The sequence below is a fragment of the Cupressus sempervirens genome, chromosome 3 (assembly GCF_028749045.1).
Source record: "Cupressus sempervirens isolate cs-2001-9-10 chromosome 3, ASM2874904v1, whole genome shotgun sequence".
Lineage (NCBI taxonomy): Eukaryota > Viridiplantae > Streptophyta > Pinopsida > Cupressales > Cupressaceae > Cupressus > Cupressus sempervirens.
In genome coordinates, this window is record NC_143120.1 from 507,371,083 (window position 1) to 507,390,468 (window position 19,386).

At 33.4% G+C, this 19,386-nt stretch overlaps 1 protein-coding gene across 2 annotated transcripts in view; it reads left to right on the forward strand.

Moving 5' to 3' along the window:
* LOC149567408 (pre-mRNA-processing-splicing factor 8A-like) overlaps window positions 1-4,494 on the forward strand; it is a 45,079-nt gene extending 40,585 nt beyond the window's left edge. For both annotated transcript variants that reach the window (XM_089820586.1, XM_089820585.1), the window contains exon 27: window positions 3,787-4,494. In XM_089820586.1, coding sequence (XP_089676712.1) covers window positions 3,787-3,978 — 192 coding nt within the window. In that variant the 3' untranslated portion in view covers window positions 3,979-4,494. The remainder of the gene's footprint in view (window positions 1-3,786) is intronic.
* The last annotated feature ends 14,892 nt before the right edge of the window (window positions 4,495-19,386 follow it).

The window sequence follows — 19,386 nt, forward strand, 5'->3', positions numbered from 1 at the left end:
TATAGTGAATTCTATAGTTGATATATATATATATATATCAACTTCTTTATTACTAACATTTTAATTTTACAAGATATAATTATATGAGAACCAATGCAACATCTACATGTATTTCCATGAACTTCAAATAATTCCAGTTGTATTGATGTTATCTCCATTATGACTACATGTTCATTATCAAATTAGAACAAAATCCACACCAATATGATCCAAGATTGAATACAATTACTTCCACATCTACATACGAGACTTGAAGAAATATGAATAACAAAATGATACCATCCTATTAAACCCTCCAATGTATATCATGGTTCAAATCTATTATCATCAATACATTTTATCCAAGTAACAAAACAACATTTTCAAAACAATGAAACTTTTACCTCATGTTTAACACAATATCAAGCAAGAAATAGGGTGATGGGATCATCTTATCAAGATACACAATAGAAGGACCTTCACAAGAAAGATGGTTCGTAATCTCTCTATTGGCATATGTATGAAACCAACAACATCCTTTCTTAATACAAATAAATTCACTTGACAAAACAAAATGGATTAGTCCTCCATTGCAATACAAATACAATAATGTGCTTTTCTTCTATGCAAGGTAGAACTTCACAAACTCCAAATGTCCAAGGCTTCAAGAAAAACCTGCAAATAAGGGACAAATTGTAGAACCATGGAGGCTCATCTCCCAACCTAGGCCTCAAGGAGGCCACCCCGCGCTAGGGGAAACAAGGCTCAACCGGGATACATTCAAACATCATCACATTAACAAGAACCAACATAAAAACCACAATTTAATAACACATTTACGATTCCCAACCAAGGCTTGCACAATGATTCGCAGATGGAATCATAAACATTGGGTGAAGGTGGGCTCTTCAAAGAGGAGATATCATAACAAAATATACACAACATAGTGCCATTGCATTTTGCCTCATCAAGGCCTTCAACATAAAACATCTCCTCCTCATTCACATAAACCTCCTTGTACCTCCCAAAATGATACAAAATATACACAACATATTGCCATTGCATTTTGCCTCATCAAGGCCTTCAAAACAAAACATCTCTTCCCCATTCACATAAACCTCCTTGTACCTCCCAAAATAACAAGATTCATGGCCTTAACGGAGCCCATACTCCATGATATAAACAAATCCTCTTCATGAGGTAATTCTCTCAACTACAATGATGAGCCCAACTTATGCCCTTCACCCAAGGCTTCTCTTCCCTCCCAAGGGTGAGTGAAGCCTTCACACCCAACACAACATTCAAACCACAACCACCATCCAAGAAAAAAAAACCAAATGCAAGTAGATTCAACATGCTCACTCACATACACAACACTTAACAACATGCACCATATGCAAACACATAAATCCTACAAGAAACACTCTTACAATTTCCATTTCTAACTTCCATGAGATGAAAGATAACATGGCATGAAGCACTAACCTCCTTCCAAGCTATGGTTATGAAATGGTGATGAGGATCTTTCATTCCTTGGCTCCCAAGCTTCCTCTTCCAAAACCCTAGATCTGTCTCTACAATTAGAGAGTGGGTGCCCAACCCCTAAGTTTGGCACAAGCTCTCTAAAAAGGCCCCCACTTCCATCCCCACCTACCCCTCTTACACCCTTGTACCTTCCTACCAATAGGAACTTAAGTGGTGGAATGAGGAAAGAAGTCATGTGATACTCTGATTTTCGAATTGGCTTGAAAATGACTAGTTTAGAGGGTCTCCTAAGTCCCCTAGGCCAACTTATGGTTATTTTTAGACCCCCAACCTATACTACTACCATGTGGGTGACTTATTTTTAACAAAATAACACTTGAGAACCACTTTTAGACTCTCTAAGGTTCCTTTCAAATTTAATTTGAATCCCATCAAGAAGGTGACTCATCCTAACACTCTCCAAGGTGGGTTAATTTAATTTCATAATGGAATTAAGTTTAGGTTAAGTGACTTCATGCCCAAAAATCCTATATGACATGTCATTTACACATAGACAACACAAGTGTCAAATGACACACACACACACATTAAATACTTTACACATCACGATGACATGTCGCTAATTAATCATGATCTTTAAACTTATAACACCCATGCTCAATCACATTACGAAATAAACACAATACAACGAGGTTTTGAATCTTCCAAAGATTCACTTTGGCTTTACCGTGTTTACATAGGTTTGTACCTTGTTTCCCTAAATAATCTCAATGGTTCAACTTTCCTGTATACTCAACTTAATGTCAGTAGCCCAATGAAATAATATAGAAATGATAAGTGCAGAATAATCCAATATCACTTAATTACATTAACATATTTAGTTAACTTCCATCTAAACGTTTCCATAAAATATTCAAAACATTGAAATATCAAGATATGTATAACAATAATTTTTCTAATCATAACAAAATTACCATTCTAAATACCATCACAATCCTTATCTATCATAGCAATGAAACACCGAAGTCAAGTCTATTAAATCATTAAAACATGTAAAATGGATCTTAGTATATATGTCACAAGTGAAAATCATTATTGTGCTGACTTGTTAACTAGTATCCTTTCAAACAGGTTAAAAATAATGACATTCCTAGCAATATCCCTTTATCACATTACGAGGGTTTGTGTGTGAGTTTCTAGGGTTAATTCCTCAGATTGTTAGAATGTTTCCTTAATTATGTCATCATACTATAAAACCAATTTCTGAATGTAACCATATGTCTTGTAGTCCTCATTATCAAATTACATTTATTTGCATATCATAATCCTTCATCTTGAATTAACGTTTATCTACAAATCATAAATCATCATAATCAAATTAACATTTCGCATCACATCAAAAATCTAATAGTATCAGGTCATAAAACTATATCCATATGTGCTCAATCATTTCATACACAATAACAGATTCTTATGTAACATGATCAGATTAACACTCCGAACAACCTCATAATCTATTCTCTATCATAGTGATGAAATATTAAATTCATGACTATTAAGTTACAAGGCATATGAGTTGGGTTCGTTTGCAAATCTAAATCTATCGTTAGGTGCTAATTTTCATTTGAACATTACAATTTTACATTCAAGTATTTATGCAATTCAGTTTCCATTAAAGCCATTGAAATAATTTAGAATGTGAAATGAAACCATTAAATATATCAAATAGGTTCTAATAAGTGCAAATCATCAAAATGCTGATAGTAAAATGGCATAACCCTTTAGTCTTGAAACTACCTCAAAACATCAAATTAAAAGCACCACAATGCAATTATGTCATCCATACTAGGGCAGATTGTGTGAGGCCTCACAAAATTAAATTGTTAACTGTCATTTGATGTGGGACAAGTCACAAAATTTTAAAGATTTTTTTAGAATTTTCAAAGCTGACAATTTTTAACTAGTTTTAATTTTTTTGTTATTTCATATTTTTGAATGATACAGTGAAATACACTAGAATGAAAGACAATCTTTGTTCTTGTTCATGTACCTCTTAGCTCTACAATGTTCCAGATTTCTCAAGGTATTGCATGTTTTGGTGATAGATTTGTATCTTGCTATCTTCTACTGGAAAGCAATAGTACTGGTCTTCATTATAAGACAAATGTTGCATTTTAGCTAAAATATCAATTTCCCATTTATGTCGGAATTACTGAGCTAAACATGCGAAATGTATTATAAAATATTCTTTGTTTGATGAGTTGTGTTTCTGCAGATTTCAAAAATCCTAATCCATGGATGCAATATCTCATGTATGTGCAGGTTCCAGATAATGGCCCGTGGAATTACAACTTCATGGGTGTCAAGCATACGGTCAGTATGAACTACAGAGTTAAGCTGCAAACTCCTCGAGACTTTTACCATGAGGATCATAGACCCACACACTTCCTGGAGTTCTGCAATCTTGAGGAAGGGGAGCATGTAGAGGGCGATATTGAAGATGCATTCAATTAGATGCTCATTTGTGTGATAGACAATGGATATGTTACACCTATCCAATTTGCATACGTCAATTGTAGAAAATCTATCAGTGCGTTACAAATATATTTAAATTGTGGGAAGTCCTAATTCCATAGCAGCATGTCTGGAAACATCAATTGTTTCTAGACTGAGGATCTTTAATGAACCTTACCAACATGTCTGGAAACATCAATTATTTCTAGACTGAGGATCTTTAATGAACCTTACCAATCTATATTATATGTCCAAGTGATGACTGAATGCTACAGCTGTTGGTTTGTTGAAGTGCAACGGGTTTTCACTTGCTCTTCCAAGCCTTTCATTTTCTGTTTCAAAGACTTTTAATATTCATGGCTGCATATCCTATGATGTATGTAATTAGCTGGAAAATACAGTGCTGCTGTTCTATCTCTAACTAAAAACAGAGATTGTAATAAATTCCTCCTCTGCTTCAAAGTGGATGTAATCATTTTTTATGGCGAACCACTACAATTCTTGGTGTTGTGTTTATGATTGTTTTGTTTTTAGTTTTCATAATCTATCTGTTATTCTTTAATGTGCTTTCAAATCATCAACAATGGGTATTAGAGCTCAATGGTGAAGTTGGTTGGAGATCAGTGAAGAATTTTTGGAATAATGGAGGAAGTGGATAAATGAAAGATAGAGGAATTCGCTGGGTAGGAATTCGGGCTATAGAAACTGCAGATGGAATTACTGCTACTTAAGTAGGATCTTTTGGATTGTTCATTTGCACTAGAAGGAAAAGCTAAGAAACCAAAGTCAATTACAGATGAAGACTGGGGCGAAACTAGACAAGAAAGTGAGGGCCACAAATTTTCTTTCCTTGTCAAGCCATATTCTTTTTAATGTCTCAGTTGAGAAGACATTGCAGGAGTTATGGGGCAAACATTCGGCCATGTATGAGATGGCTCCAACATCAAATTATCTTTTTATAATGTATAAATTTTATAATTTATAAATGAAAGAAGGATTGATTGTGTCAAAACCACTTGAATATCTTTGTTCACCCAATTGATTTTGGTGGGTATTAATTTGTATGATAAAATTAATACTATCCTGTTATCATGCTATTTACTGAGCCACTGGGAAGTAGTAATGACAGTCAGCACTTCCATGGCTGCCAAGAGCAAGCGAGGTTGCAGGCCCTCTTCTTAGTGAAGATATGAGGAGGAAAATTCAAGAACCCTCATTTGATGATGCCGACTGTTGTCAATAGGAGAAGGCCTCAAGATAGAGGTAGAAATAATCAAAAAAAGATATTCGTTAACTGCAAGAAGATCAAAGTCAAGGTAAGAATGGTGATTGTTAGTTTTGTGGCAAAGCATGTCACACTAAACAGAATTGCTGGTCATACTAAAAGGCATCAAAAAAGTAAAGGACAATGAAGCCAATTCTGCATAAGACAGATAGAGGAGTTCTAGTTTTTTCTGCAAGTGACACCACACCAAATTCATGGGTGTTAGATTCCAATGCCTCTTTGTATGCTACTCCACGTCAAGAGGCTTTCCCAAACCATCACAAAGGTTAGTTTTGAAGGGTAATTTTGGTGATAACAAAGCATGCGGAATAGTTGGCAAAAGTGGTGTTATGTTGCAACTGAAAAATTACAACAAATTGCTGTTAACAAGGATGTTAAGACATATTCCTACATGGAAAAGAAATTTGATATCCATGGTCCAACTTTATGCTCATGGGTGAACATCAATTTCCCTTCAAATGCTTGGAAGGTGGCCAAGGGAGTCTTGATTGCAAAGGGAAATGAAGAAAAGTAGTCTATATATGCTAAAGTGTCACGTTGATGTGGGAGTTGCAATGACAGTTGTAGACAGTGGGAGGAAGCTTTGGCATAAAAGGCATGGTAATATGAGAAAAAAGGGGACTTGAAGTTTATGCTTAGAATGGATCAGCTTCCAGGTCAGAAATTCATTGATTTGAAGTTTTGTGAGTGTTTCCTCTATGGCAAGCAAAGGCGGATCAACAACTTCAAGACCACTCATGACAAAAGGGCAATACCTTTGGATCTTGTACACTCAGATGGCTTCATTCCTACAAAGATAACCTCTATTGGAGGGGCAACCTATTTGTTACTTTTCTTGATGTTGTACTATAAATTTATATGCTAAATAGAAAATTAGAGGTATTTAGCAAATTAATTTTCTTAAAGCCATTGTTGAGAATCAGACTAAGCACAGGGAGAGAATTTTGTTCTTCAGAGTTTGATAATTTTTGTGGACTTAAAATGGTTCCTTTCGCCTCTCAAGCAAGTGGGACTTAAAGTGGTTCCTTTCACCTCTCAAGCAAATGGTGCAACTGAGAGGTTGAATAGAGCAAATTTAGAGAGAACTTGTTGTGTGCTTTGTAATATAGGTTGGGCAAAGAATTTTGGGTGAAGGCATGTAATATAGAAGTTTATTTAATTAATCAAGCACCTTCATCGTGCTTGGATTTTAACATTATGAAGGAGAGATAGCTAGGAAGACAAATTTCCTACAATTACCTAGAGGTGTTTGGCTTTGAGGCTTCACTCATGTCCTTAAGGAGAAGCGAACGAAATTGGATGATAAATCAAGATGACATGTCTTTGTTGGGTACAATAAGGACCAATATAGGTTCACATTGTGGGGTTCAATTGCCATAAATATTGGTCGTAGTAGAGATGTAATCTTCAATGAGAAAACATTTCTAGCCATGCAAGTACAAATAATATGTACTTGGTGATGAGAGTTTTTTGACCACCTTAACTTGCAATATAGAACACTTATTACAAGGTGAAATACCAAATATTTAATCCTCTCTTGAAAAAGGAAGTAGGTGCTAAACAATGTAGAATATAGTTGGATCAAGTAAAGCGAACCCAAGGTTTATATTGCGTACTTGCAACTTTGGTGATGGACACAACTCAGTTTTATGGAAGGGTTTGTTAGTAACCATATGGGGACTTATGTTGTTCTTTTGTGGAGGATCTAGCAACTTTCTAAATGCAACAGTTATGCCAATTTGAGCTCTTCAAACTAATCTTAACAATGATTTAAATAAAAAATGCAAATGAGATGCAGGTTTAGGAATCTAAGCTACTTCTAGCTCTAACTCTGCTAATGTAAGATAATATTGATGATGTGGTGGAAACTAAATCAATCATTACTTTACCAACTTAAAAAACTACGCTAAGGAGGGTGATATCTTCTAAGGGCGCAATGATGGTTTTCAAATTAGTTATGTTCATCAAAACTATGAAATCTGCAAATCAACTAATGCCAAGCAATTAAAGTGACATGCCTTCAATGAAGTTCAGTCTGACCTTACATTGTTACTTGCAATCAACAAGTACCAACAAAGTATAAACATTAAGTTTCACCATGATTCACCAACAATAATATATTTCATATAACTATTTAACCATTGAACTTCTAGTTAAACAACTTTTAACTTTAAGTGAGAAATGTGAAAAACGTGCAACAATCCAAAACAGCACAAGTATTCACCATGAAACAACAATGTATTAAGAATTATTTTAGCAACAATTTCTTCATGTTTCGCCCCTTTACAAATGATTGAGAAAGCCTTATATAGGGGCTCCAAGTACAATCAATGACTCGTATGCTTCAAGCTCAATGACTAAGATTAATCTAAATGACCTTGATTCAATTTTTTTTGTTGCAATTATTGCTTACAAGCATTAAATTATAACCAATAAAAAGTTACATTGCTTTTGAACACACTCATTTGAGGATGAACCAAAGAGAAAATTCAATGGAGAGAATACATTAAATGCAATCCACATGCTGCTTGGAATAACTTGAGTGATCTTGGACATGCCAAGTGGAATCTTTTGATTGGTTGAAGATGAGGGAGTGACACCTTTTCATGTCCATCTTGCAATTTTTGTTTAACTCTATTTCATCCTCCAAATTTTTAAATATTCCCAGCCAAATATTCTTGAAGTTGTACTTATCATGGTATCTCGACCTCGATCCATCTTGAGGGCTTGAGGCTTTCCTTATTCCCTGAGACGTTTATGTTTGCAATTTGATCATCACCTTTTCTTGAGGTTTCCAACAATTTTGGATAAACAACATTGATAATTTTATTAACACTTATTCCTTTCATATTTCTTTTTCATTTCCATGGTTTCTCCTTCGAGCCTCGCGATTATTGACTTTGCACTTGCCCTTCCATCTTTATTTTGATTTCAATGCCTTAAGGCCTTGTTGATGCTCTCATGTTTACCTTGGTGTTGAGATCATTCTTTCACATGAAGAGGTTCAAACATTCTTTGGTTTGCCATCTTCATATTGAAAGTCATCTTTTGATTGGAATTCCTCATCCATGTACCCTAAACATTGCAATAGATCTTCCTTGTCATCGAATTATTCCTTCTTCATACATTCATTTGATCATTAACTTGGACACTTTCAATCAAATTTGAAGGAAATCAATTTATGAAAACATCTTACACATGATTTACATAATTTTAACCTCATGCCTTATATATAATTGTTTTCTAATTTTTAATCTAAATCTTCATTTAGCTTGTAGCATCTAACTTCTCATTTGTCTAGGAAACCACTTCATTTCACAACTTTATCATTTCAAATTATTTTTGAAGTCATACTTGATCAAAATATTGAAAGAATTATGAGTCTCTTTAAGGTTTCAAGTATGTAATTTTTTGCACCTTTCAACCTATGACTGGGAAGTTGTTACCTTGTGTTTTGAAGAATCCTTGGTAATTCTCCCCCATAAATAATTAGAGGAAATGGTAAATGTATAACATCTACATTTAATTCTTTTAGAATTAAATATACAATATAGTATAAAATAATCAAACATCAAGTGGTGTCACTTTGGGCGGGCTGAAATTAAGTTATATGGCGATAAATGATTCTACCTATTAAATTAATTAACTCTTTTAAGAATTAATTATTATTGTAATGTGTAGAAACAAATATTGCACCCAACCATTTACAAATTCCCATGCAAGTGAAAAGGTATGAGAAAATCAATATGAGGAGAAAATCTTGGGAAAATAATAATTAGTGATAAAGAGTTGGAGGTAGTTACCCAACTACTTAGGTGGAATTCTTTAAAAGGGGAAAGCTTTATTGTAAGAGGGCTCTATGTCAAAAAAAAGAATCAATTGTAACCAAGAATGAAATATTTTCTCTGCAATTTGAGAATAATAGATTTCCTTTTTTTCACTAGTTTATGAGCTATGATAAAGAGAGTGATCTGTGTATCACATATAAGAGGAATGTCTTATAAATATTTGAAGTTAATTTTTTGAAGATTACAAGACTATTGGTGCTTTTCATATTCAAATATCTTTGGTCTTTGCAAACATTATTTCAATTCTTTTCATTATTCATACCAAATTTATTAATAGCCTTTGTGCCATTAATAATTTTTATAATAGTTTCAATTATTCATTCCTTAGAGAGGAGTAAAATCAAATACAAAATTTCCTTTGAGAGAGTTGTCCCTTTTTAAGTAGAGGAAAGTCATTCTTTCCATAATGATTTATCCAAATGTTGCAAGGATTTGTCACTGTCCGTGGGAAAATTTGTGGAGAAAGCACAATGACATATTTGTTTGCTAACACAAGCTAAGATATATTTTGGATTTTCACCTTTAATCCTTCTATCTCTAATGACTTTGGTTCTCAATCATTTGTTTTAGATTAAGGTAAAATCAAGTTTTGAAGGGACCTGAAATCCTTTACATAAAACTAAAGATAAGCATTAAGCACTACCAGGTTTTACAAGGACCTAAAACCTAAAGTTTTAAACAAAGAAACTAGGTTTTTCAGGCACTTGAAACCAAAAGTTTAAACCATAAAAAACAACTAGGTTTTATAAGGACATGGAACCTAAAGTTTTAAACAAGCTAGAAAACAAAAAGAAAAAACCAATAAAATAACCTGGACCAGCACCTGACACACCCGCTCCATAACCAACGCCTACAACAACTCTTTGATGATATTTGCCACCTCTTTACCTGCTTCTGCAATACTCTGGATAATGTCCGTTGAAGCTAAAAAAAGAGCCTCAAGAGCCTCAGTGGCCTTTTCCCTCATGCTCTGCCTAGTTCTCAATCATTTGTTAAAGATTGTTTGATTTGCAATATCATTTTTGATAATTGTACCTTATATGGTCTGGTATGTTCTTGTAATTTGGGATTTACATTGCATTGATGATTTGAAATGAAGTGTTTGACTTCTCCTAAATAGGCTTTAATTTAAGAGGCACGTCTATAGAAGGCTTCATATGGGTTGATATGATTTCAAATCGAACTAATATTGTAACTTGTCCATTTCCTTTCCTTACTTGTCCTCATAATGCAATTGAACTTTTTCTTTCATAATATTGGGTGATTAGATTTGACTTTAGCTTTGTTTTCAACTTGCTATTCTTTTCACACAATGACATATTTTTTTGCTAACAAAAGCTAAGAGATACTTTGGATTTTTACCTTTAATCCTTCTATTTCCAATGAGTTTGGTTCTCAATAGCTTGCTAAAGATTGTTTAATTTGCAATTTTTTTTTTGATTTTTACACCTTATATGGCCTTCTATGCTCTTGTAATTTGGGCTTTGAATTGCATTGATGATTTGAAATGAAGTGTTTGACTTCTCCTTAACATGCTTTACTTTCAAGAGGATCGTCTATGGAAGGCTTCACATGGGCTGATCTGATTACAAATCCAACTAATTTTGTAACTTGTCCATCTCCTTTCCTTACTTGTCCTCATAATACAATTGAGCTTTTTCTTTCATAACATTGGACAGTTAGATTTGACTTTTGCTTTGTTTCCAACTTGCTATTCTTTTCACAAGGCTGACCAAACTTTGAGATTTATAATTTTGATTTGATGGTAATCAAATTTCTTGAAAGCTCTTAAGATGAAGCCCAAATAGCTGGGTAGAATTTTGGCATTGCTTGGGCTTAGAGCCCTAACTTATGGGTGGAATCCTTGATGTCTTTGGGCTTGGAGCCCCAAAATATGAGTAGAATTCTAGCCATACTTGGGCTTCACACTAGATTTGACATAATTTTTTTCCTAAGTGTTCAAAACACTTGATGAAAGGATTGGTTTCCTCACCTTGTTTAATTTTCATCATAGTAATTTAAAATTTTCACCCATCATTTTGATTTTGATTAAGTTAAACTTGGGTTTGCGACTCAAACTTTGCCCCAAAATGTTGGATGGGTTATAAATACGACCTTTCTTGGACTCCATCATAAGTTTGATCTCTACAAGAATGCAAAACGTCAACAAAAATATGTCTAAAAATATAAAATATATGACATGTTCTTCATTTTCTTTTGAGATTACATACCAGGTTTTATAATTGAACTCAATCATTACAAATAATTTCTATTTGAATCCAAAATATTTTGATTTGCAAAGTTTGGAGCCCCAAAATGTTTGGGGGAAATCATGGTGCTTTTGGGCTTGGAGCCTCAAGAAGAGGTTGATAATAAAACCTGTTTTGTGATCCAACACTGTGATTGATGCTAGAAAGTCGTGTCGGAAATTAGACCCATTCAAATCAAAACTCATCTTTTTTTCTTTGGTTTCAACCAACACTCAATCTAGTTGATATGTTTCCCAAGCTTTCTTTCTTGATTTGAGATCAAGTTTCAACTAAGTATGGATCATGACTTGTAACCAAAACTAATTTGTACTTCAAAATTACCAAATTTCTACCCTATTAACATTTGAGACTTCAAAATGTTTCCATACTAAGTCTAAAACTAAAAAATAAATAACTATCAAAGAAAAAGGTAGGGTCCCCATTTGCAATGGGTTGATGTTGTGAAAAGGGTCACAACAATTCCCATATCAAATTTTGTAAATAATAGTTCACCAAGGACAAATGAAGATGTTTTATAGGTCTTCACAATGATAAGTTGGAAGAACATGAGGAATACATAACATTGTTTTAGTACCTCCCATGACAAGTTTTACACCCATCCCTATTTCTCCATAGTCCATGAGTAAGACAAATTCTATGTTTTCTTTGTCGTCCTCTAACCACATTCACAATACTACTGACTATGATAGTTTTATTTGTCGTCCTCTAACCACATTCACAATACTACTGACTATGATAGTTTTATTTAAGAAACAAGTAATCTGTAAACTATAAGAGCCGATTGTGCTTCCTCATGGCCCCCACATGTTCTCACCTATTTTTGTAAATAAAAAAGCACACTCAATTAAGTTAGAACAATTTTTATTTTTTTGATAGTTTGAAATTAGATGTAATACCACTACTTTTGAAGATGTCCACCTATCACAACCTCCTCTCAATGATAGAGAATATAGTCAAAATTTTCCCAACATTGACCACAAATAGTGAAGAACTTTTTATGTTTGATGTGCATATTGTTGACACCCTTCTCCACAACCTATTTATACCCCTCTTCTCGTGACCTCACACACTAAATAAAATGTCCTTTTTGCATAAGAAAGGAAATCAATAAGTGTTTCAAACCAAAATCAACTATTTGGGAGTGAACTTGTATTACTTAGGGACACATGTTCAGTCTAAAAACCCCTAAATCATACTAGGGATGTTTTTGGGATGGGTAGACGAGTAAGGGACAAAACAAAAATATAGGGGATATCCAAAATTAGGGTTGGGAGGGGGGAGATGTCTGAATGTCTCAGGGACAACAGGGGACACTTTAGCTTTTCCTCAACAACCCTTAGGATGGTTGGATATCCTCAATGAAAACACATAGGAAAGTAAGAAGTAATTTTTTGAAAGGTGTCTTTTTTAAAATTAAAACATGGCCTCCTCCTCTTTATCCCTAAAAGGATAAACATGACACTAAAAGGTCTTTACTTCCATTTTATTTCCAATTTCTCTCATTCTTTGTCTAAGTCTCACAACAACAAAGGGGGGTTTGAAGGAGCAACAAGGAGAGGAGAGTGCAACTATGAAAGTGATAGAAGAAATCAAGAGCTTGAAGGAGGTAAGTTATATTCTTGTATACTTTCTTTTTCATAGCTTGAAGCTCAAAAAATTATGCTTTTAATTTTTTTTTCTATTGTTAAAGTAGCAATGTTCATTCTTCATTCTCAAAGAAAATTAAAATGAGTAGTGGTGATGGTAGTAGTAATGAGGATGAATTGGAAATGGATGTTGAGAGTAGAGGTCAAAATCAAAGTGTTGAAGCTAATAGTGGGCAACTACTTGACTCATTCAAGTGCCCTTAAAAAACCACGAGTAAATATTTAAAGGGCCTTCTTAAAAATAAAAAATCTCGTCCAATATGTTAGAACAAGGGTCAACAATTAAAAAATAAGGGGGGACTAGTGGGTGGCATTGTCCTATTTGTTTGGATGACTTGAGTTAGTTATACAATAGTGAAGTCTCATTTTTTTGGGTACTTCATGCTATTGGGTTATAGCCTATCTAGATTTAATTAAAGAGGAGAGAATAGAGTGCTATAGATTGCACATGGATTCTAATATGGGGAAACAAGGTTTTCCAAGTTCAATCACATGCAAAATTATCAAGGCTTATGTCATCCACTATTAGTGCTAGTCTTAAGAAAAGTGTACAGAGGGAGGCAAGTGGTGTTGCAAAGGGAGGAATAACTGATCGTATGTTTAATAGACAACCATGAGAAGCTATATAGTCATCCATTGCTAAATTCACTTTTGCCAATGCCATCCCATTTTGTGTGGCTCATTCCTTTTATTTCAAACACACAGTGAAATAAATAGCCATTGTGGGTCCTTCACTTACACCCCTAGTGATCATAAGCTATGAGAAACTCACCTAGACAAAATGTACTCCAAGGTTGTTGGAGGATATTAGGAAGACTTGGGTGAGGACAAGCTACTCTATTATGATGGATGTTAGACATCGACCACTCATCAATATCATTTTCACATCCCCAACCAGTTTTCTTGATCCCTAAGAGGCTTGCACCTAAATAAGGGTAGTCAAGAAGCTTCATGGGAGTGGGGAAAATTACATCTTGTAAAAAAACCTATGGGATTTTACAAGTTGACTCTTCATACCAGTGTTTTGGGAAGGGGAAGAAAAGGAAAATACAAAAGCAACTACACTAAGACAATCAACGAAAGACTTAAAATCATTTAATTTTATTTTCATAGTTAATAAGTGTATATAAGAAAATGACACACAATTCTAGGATGAAGATCATGTTAAACATAAATTCTTGATGTTGTTGTATGGGAGAGTTTGTTAGTACATCAAAGAGATGATTGAGTGCTTATGTGTTGCATTCATGCCAATGTTTGACATTGATGTCAACATATTAATTTTCTGGATAATTCAACTAGAGCTGCAGAGGAAGATTTGTTTGGCAAGGTTTGTGGTCAGTGAGTTATGTTCTACAAACCTAGAAGAGAATTCAAGAACATGTCCTGATGCTATGTTTATGTTTGCAAAAAGAGATATGCATATTTGTATGAGTTACAAAAGATTTTGTGGAGACTGATCTTAGAGAGAGTTTCTGATAAGCGTATACTAGAAATTGTGTTATATCTTTTTGGTAAAACTGAAGATAGTTTAGTGGGATTGGATTATGGTAGAAGACATGTTTAGGATTTTATGGTTAATTTGGTAGAATTAGATGTTCATCCTATGGAGATTTTTGAAGACTTTTCAATGTATTGTTCCAAAAGGGTCAACTATTGTTAATATCTTTACGAGAAGTATTATTTGTAATGAAACTTGTAAATGTAATATCTTAATATGGTCCTATACTATTCTTTGTAAATTGAGAAAGCCTCAAAGTCAACTCAATACTTTTTTTACGACTTGGTATAAAGGAAAGTTTTTTTCCTTATGGCGAAGTGTCTGTGTGGTCTAGTGTAAATGGTTATTGTAAACATGATCTTGAATAAGAATTTGGATGTGATCAGAGTAGAGATTGATGTTAAGGATGTACTATGAACTTCAAAGGAACTGTATTGGAAAAGAAGTTGTTGTCTAGTAAGTTCATGCAATTGGATATGATATCCTAAGGATTATTTAGTAAAGATAGTATGAGGCTATTTGAACAGTGCGTTCAATTGTCCTCCTTTCAACTCCTACTAGGGTTAGCGGAGCTCCTAACAGGGTTGGAATCTCTTGAAAGAAATTCAAAGTCTCCTAATAGGGACTCATATGTACTAATTATATTTCATTGGATCATAACAAAGTCCATCCTTTTACAAGAAACTATTATACTAGTACATAATCTTCTAGGTATCATTCCCACTAGGGTTTCCCTCTGATCAAGGGTTTCCCTAGTTAACAAATCTAGTGTTATTGTGCATGATTATCTTTCTATGGTTGTTGCATCTTTTGATTATATATTTTAGATTTGATAAAGTTGTTTTAAACACAACTGATTCACCCCCCACTCTCGATTACCTATTTACTTTACTTTCTAATAATGGTATCAGAGCACTAGGTCCTTGAAGGAAAAATATAACAACTTAAGGAGATCCAAGGCATCTTATTTCAGGAAAGAAAGTCTAAAGTTTGATGTAGTAAGCTATGATAGTTAGAAGGAAAAAAGATGAAAACTCTTTTGTTATGCATGGGTCTAGAATTTTGGCTGGTTACACACAAGTAGAAGGATGTAGTAAATGATGATTATCTTGAATCTTGTGAGCAATATGATGAAGATCTATTATGCAAAACTTGATTGTTAAAGAAGCACTATTTTCATCTCTTCCAAAATTTGAATATGTAAAGTTAAAATCTTTAAATCTTGCAAATGAAATTCAAATTAGATTACAAAAGATATTTGAAGGTGATAAATATGCAAAGAAATCTAGATTGTAGAGTTGGATATGTATGTTTTAAAGTTATTAAATGTATGAAGAAAAAAATATAAGAGGATACTATACTATAATATTTGAGATTATTGCAAGAATTAGAAGTTGTGGTGGAATTAAGACAAAAGATGAGCTTGTGGGAAGATTGTGAAAACCTTAACACCTGCTTATCATCATAAGGAACACATGATTGAAGAAGTTATTCTTTACACACCTAACTTTACAAAAGAAATTCTTCTTGGAAACTTACATGCATCTTAATTGTGGATGAAACAAAATGAAGGATTACCTAGAGTTGAGATCTCTTTCAGTGTGCACAGAGAGACACGTACACTTACAAGAAGTGCGAGTACAAGTGGAGAGTATGCTAGAGTAAAACAAGAAGAAGACATGAAGATTGATAAAGGACTTGTATTGATTATGAAGAGAGAACCTAAAGGTAACAAAATTCTTGTTTGTTGGAAATGTAAAAAAAAAGGTCATTATTCATCTAAATATCCTAAGAGAGAAAATAAGAACATGCCTAGGAAGCCTTACAAGTCTAGAATACCTCAAGATTGCTTCTTATCAATGAAGATGATGAGCTTGATTTTAAGATGGTAAATTTACTAGGCGATAGTAATGATGAAGATGATGAGATAGGATTTGTTTCTATTAACCGATGAAACCTTGAGAAACAAGTAGTTAGAGAAGAAAAAGCCTTGGTATCACATGTTGAGAAGAAAATAAGTATGATTTGATTATAGATAGTGGATGTTATCATCATATGATTGAAGATATGAATAAATTTGTTGATTTCAATAGTTATGATGGAGGAATAGTTAGAGTTGTAAATAATGCAACATGCCACATTAAAGGAAAATGATCTATTGCACTTGATGGAAGAACTACCATTTATGATATTTACTTTATGGATGGATTGAAACATAATCTTTTTAGTGTTGGACAACATGTTGAAAATGTATATTAGTTATAGTTTGCAGAGAAGACTTGAATTATCAAAGATAAAGATGGTACCTTGATTGGTACAGTTACAAGAACACGAGGTAATGTTTTTCAGTTGAAACCTATAGAGATGACATATTTGGTTGCTAAAGTGGATGAAAGTTGGTAATGAAATAAAATATTTTTTCACATTAAGTTTGATAACATTGTGAATGTTAGTACAACATTTGTAGTTAGATATTTGCCTAAGATTGTGAAACCTTCTAACATAATTTGCAAAGAATGAGTGTTGACAAAGTAGAAGAAAAGTTCATTTCCAAGAAAAATGTTTACTATTACAATGAAGTTGGAGATTATGCATACAGATCTAAGTGGTCTTAAAAGAACAAGGGCATTCAATAGTGAAAGGTACTTTATACTTCTTATTGATGATTTTACTAGAATGATGTGGGTAGAATTTCTTAGAAAAACTTACGAAGCTTTTGATAGATTCAGGATATTTAAGAGTAGAGTTAAGAATGAATCTGGCTTGAAGATTAAGTGTTTGAGATCACGACAGAGGTGGAGAATTCATTTCAAATGAATTTAACATCTTTTCTGAGGATAGTGATATAAAGAGACAACTTTTAGCTCATAAGACACCATAACAAAATGGTTATTCACAACAAGAATAAATTGATTTTGAGGAAAATTTGCACCTATTGCTAGATTAGAGGGAGTTAGAATGTTTTTGGCACATGTAGTTATTTTTTTGAAGGTTTATCAAATGGATGTTAAGTCATCTTTTGTTAATGGAGAACTTGACGAAGAGGTATACATTGAACAACCTACTAGATTTCCTTTGACAGAAGAAAAGGACATGGTTTGCAGATTGAAGAAAGTAGTATATGGACTAAAAAAAACACCTAGAGCTTGGTATGTGAGGTTGGATGAATATTTGATTAGTTTGGGATTTGTGAAAGGTAATGCAAACAATAATTTGTATTTAAGAAAGAATGAAGATGGTTTGCTGATTATTGTAGTATTTGTGGATGCTATCATTTTTATAGGCAATGATGAAGCTAGAAAGACATTTCTAGAAGAGAAGAATAAAGAATTTGAGGTGAGTATGATTGGTGAGATAAAATATTTCTTGAAATTATAGTTTGTTTAAAATAAAGATGGCATTTTAATATCACAAGATAAGTATCTTGAGGACTTGTTGAAAAGTTTTGAATTGGAAAATTGCAAACCTTTTAGAACACCTACGGTGACAACATGTAAGTCATCAAGTAAGTATGAATCTCCTAGTGCAAAACAAAGAAGATACAGATCTATGATTGGAGGATTGCAATATTTGACACATATTAGACCTAATATAACTAATACAATTAGAATTGTGGTGACATTTTAAGCATATCCTAAATAGACATATCTTGCAACAAAAAAATGAATTTTTAGATATTTGAAGGGAAATTTAGATTATGGGTTATGGTATGAAAGATCACATGATTTCACATTATGTGCATACACTAATGCTGATTGGGCAAGAAGTGTAAATGATAGACAAAGAATAGTGGTGGGACATTTTTCTTGGGAGGAAGATTGGTTTCTTGGCTAAGTGAGACAAAATATTGTATTTCACAAAGTACAACATATGTAGAATATGTAGTTACAAAAAAAATTGTAATAAGATAATTTGGATGAAGAAAATGTTGAAGGATATTGGAATTGATGTTGTTGAGCATGTTATTATACATTGTGATAACACAAGTATTGTTAGCATGCTAAAGAATCTACTGTTACATTCAAAGACAAAGCACATTTCAATTATCACTTTTTGAGAGAAAAGGTAGCAGAGAAAGATATTAGACTAGAGTATGTTAGCACAAAGGAGAAGATAGAAGACATATATACTAAACCTTTGGCTAAGGATACATTTGAGTATTTTAGAGGCATGCTTGGGGTCATGCCCCAAAATTATTCGGAGTAGTTGATGTACAGATTGCATCAATCCAATGAGAATCAGAGCACTAATCTTTTGCTTGGATTGAATTCTTGATGCTTCTCCTATAGGGCAATATCTATTTTTGAGCTAAGTTATTAAAGACTCTTGGTAATGGTATTAAATAGTGTCTTTGGACACTTGAGATTTTTCAGATTGGTTAGAGATTATTGAACTTTAAAAATTGGCATAATGACACCTTTTTAATTGATGTCAACGAGGAAGAGTATCACATGAAAAACCTTCTTTTTTAGTGGGTGAAAGTAATACATGAAAAACCTTCTTCATGTATGGAGGAGATTGACACCTTCTTCATGCATGGGAGAGATATACATTGTTGATCAATGGGGGATATTATAACATGAAAAAATCTTTACAACCCATATGAAAGAGAGAGATGAATGTTTGTATTCATGAGCAACATGAATGGGGGAGTAAATGTAGACGAGGAAGAAATGTATTTTGGTATTCATGGTACTTTGATGTTTTTTATCATATATTGCCATTAATGCCAAAGGGGAAGATTGTTAAGCATGAATACTTGACATTGTTGTATGGGGGAGTTTGTTATATGTTAGGGAGATGATTGAGTACTTCTGTGTTGCATTCATGGAAATGTTTGTCATTGATGTCAACATAT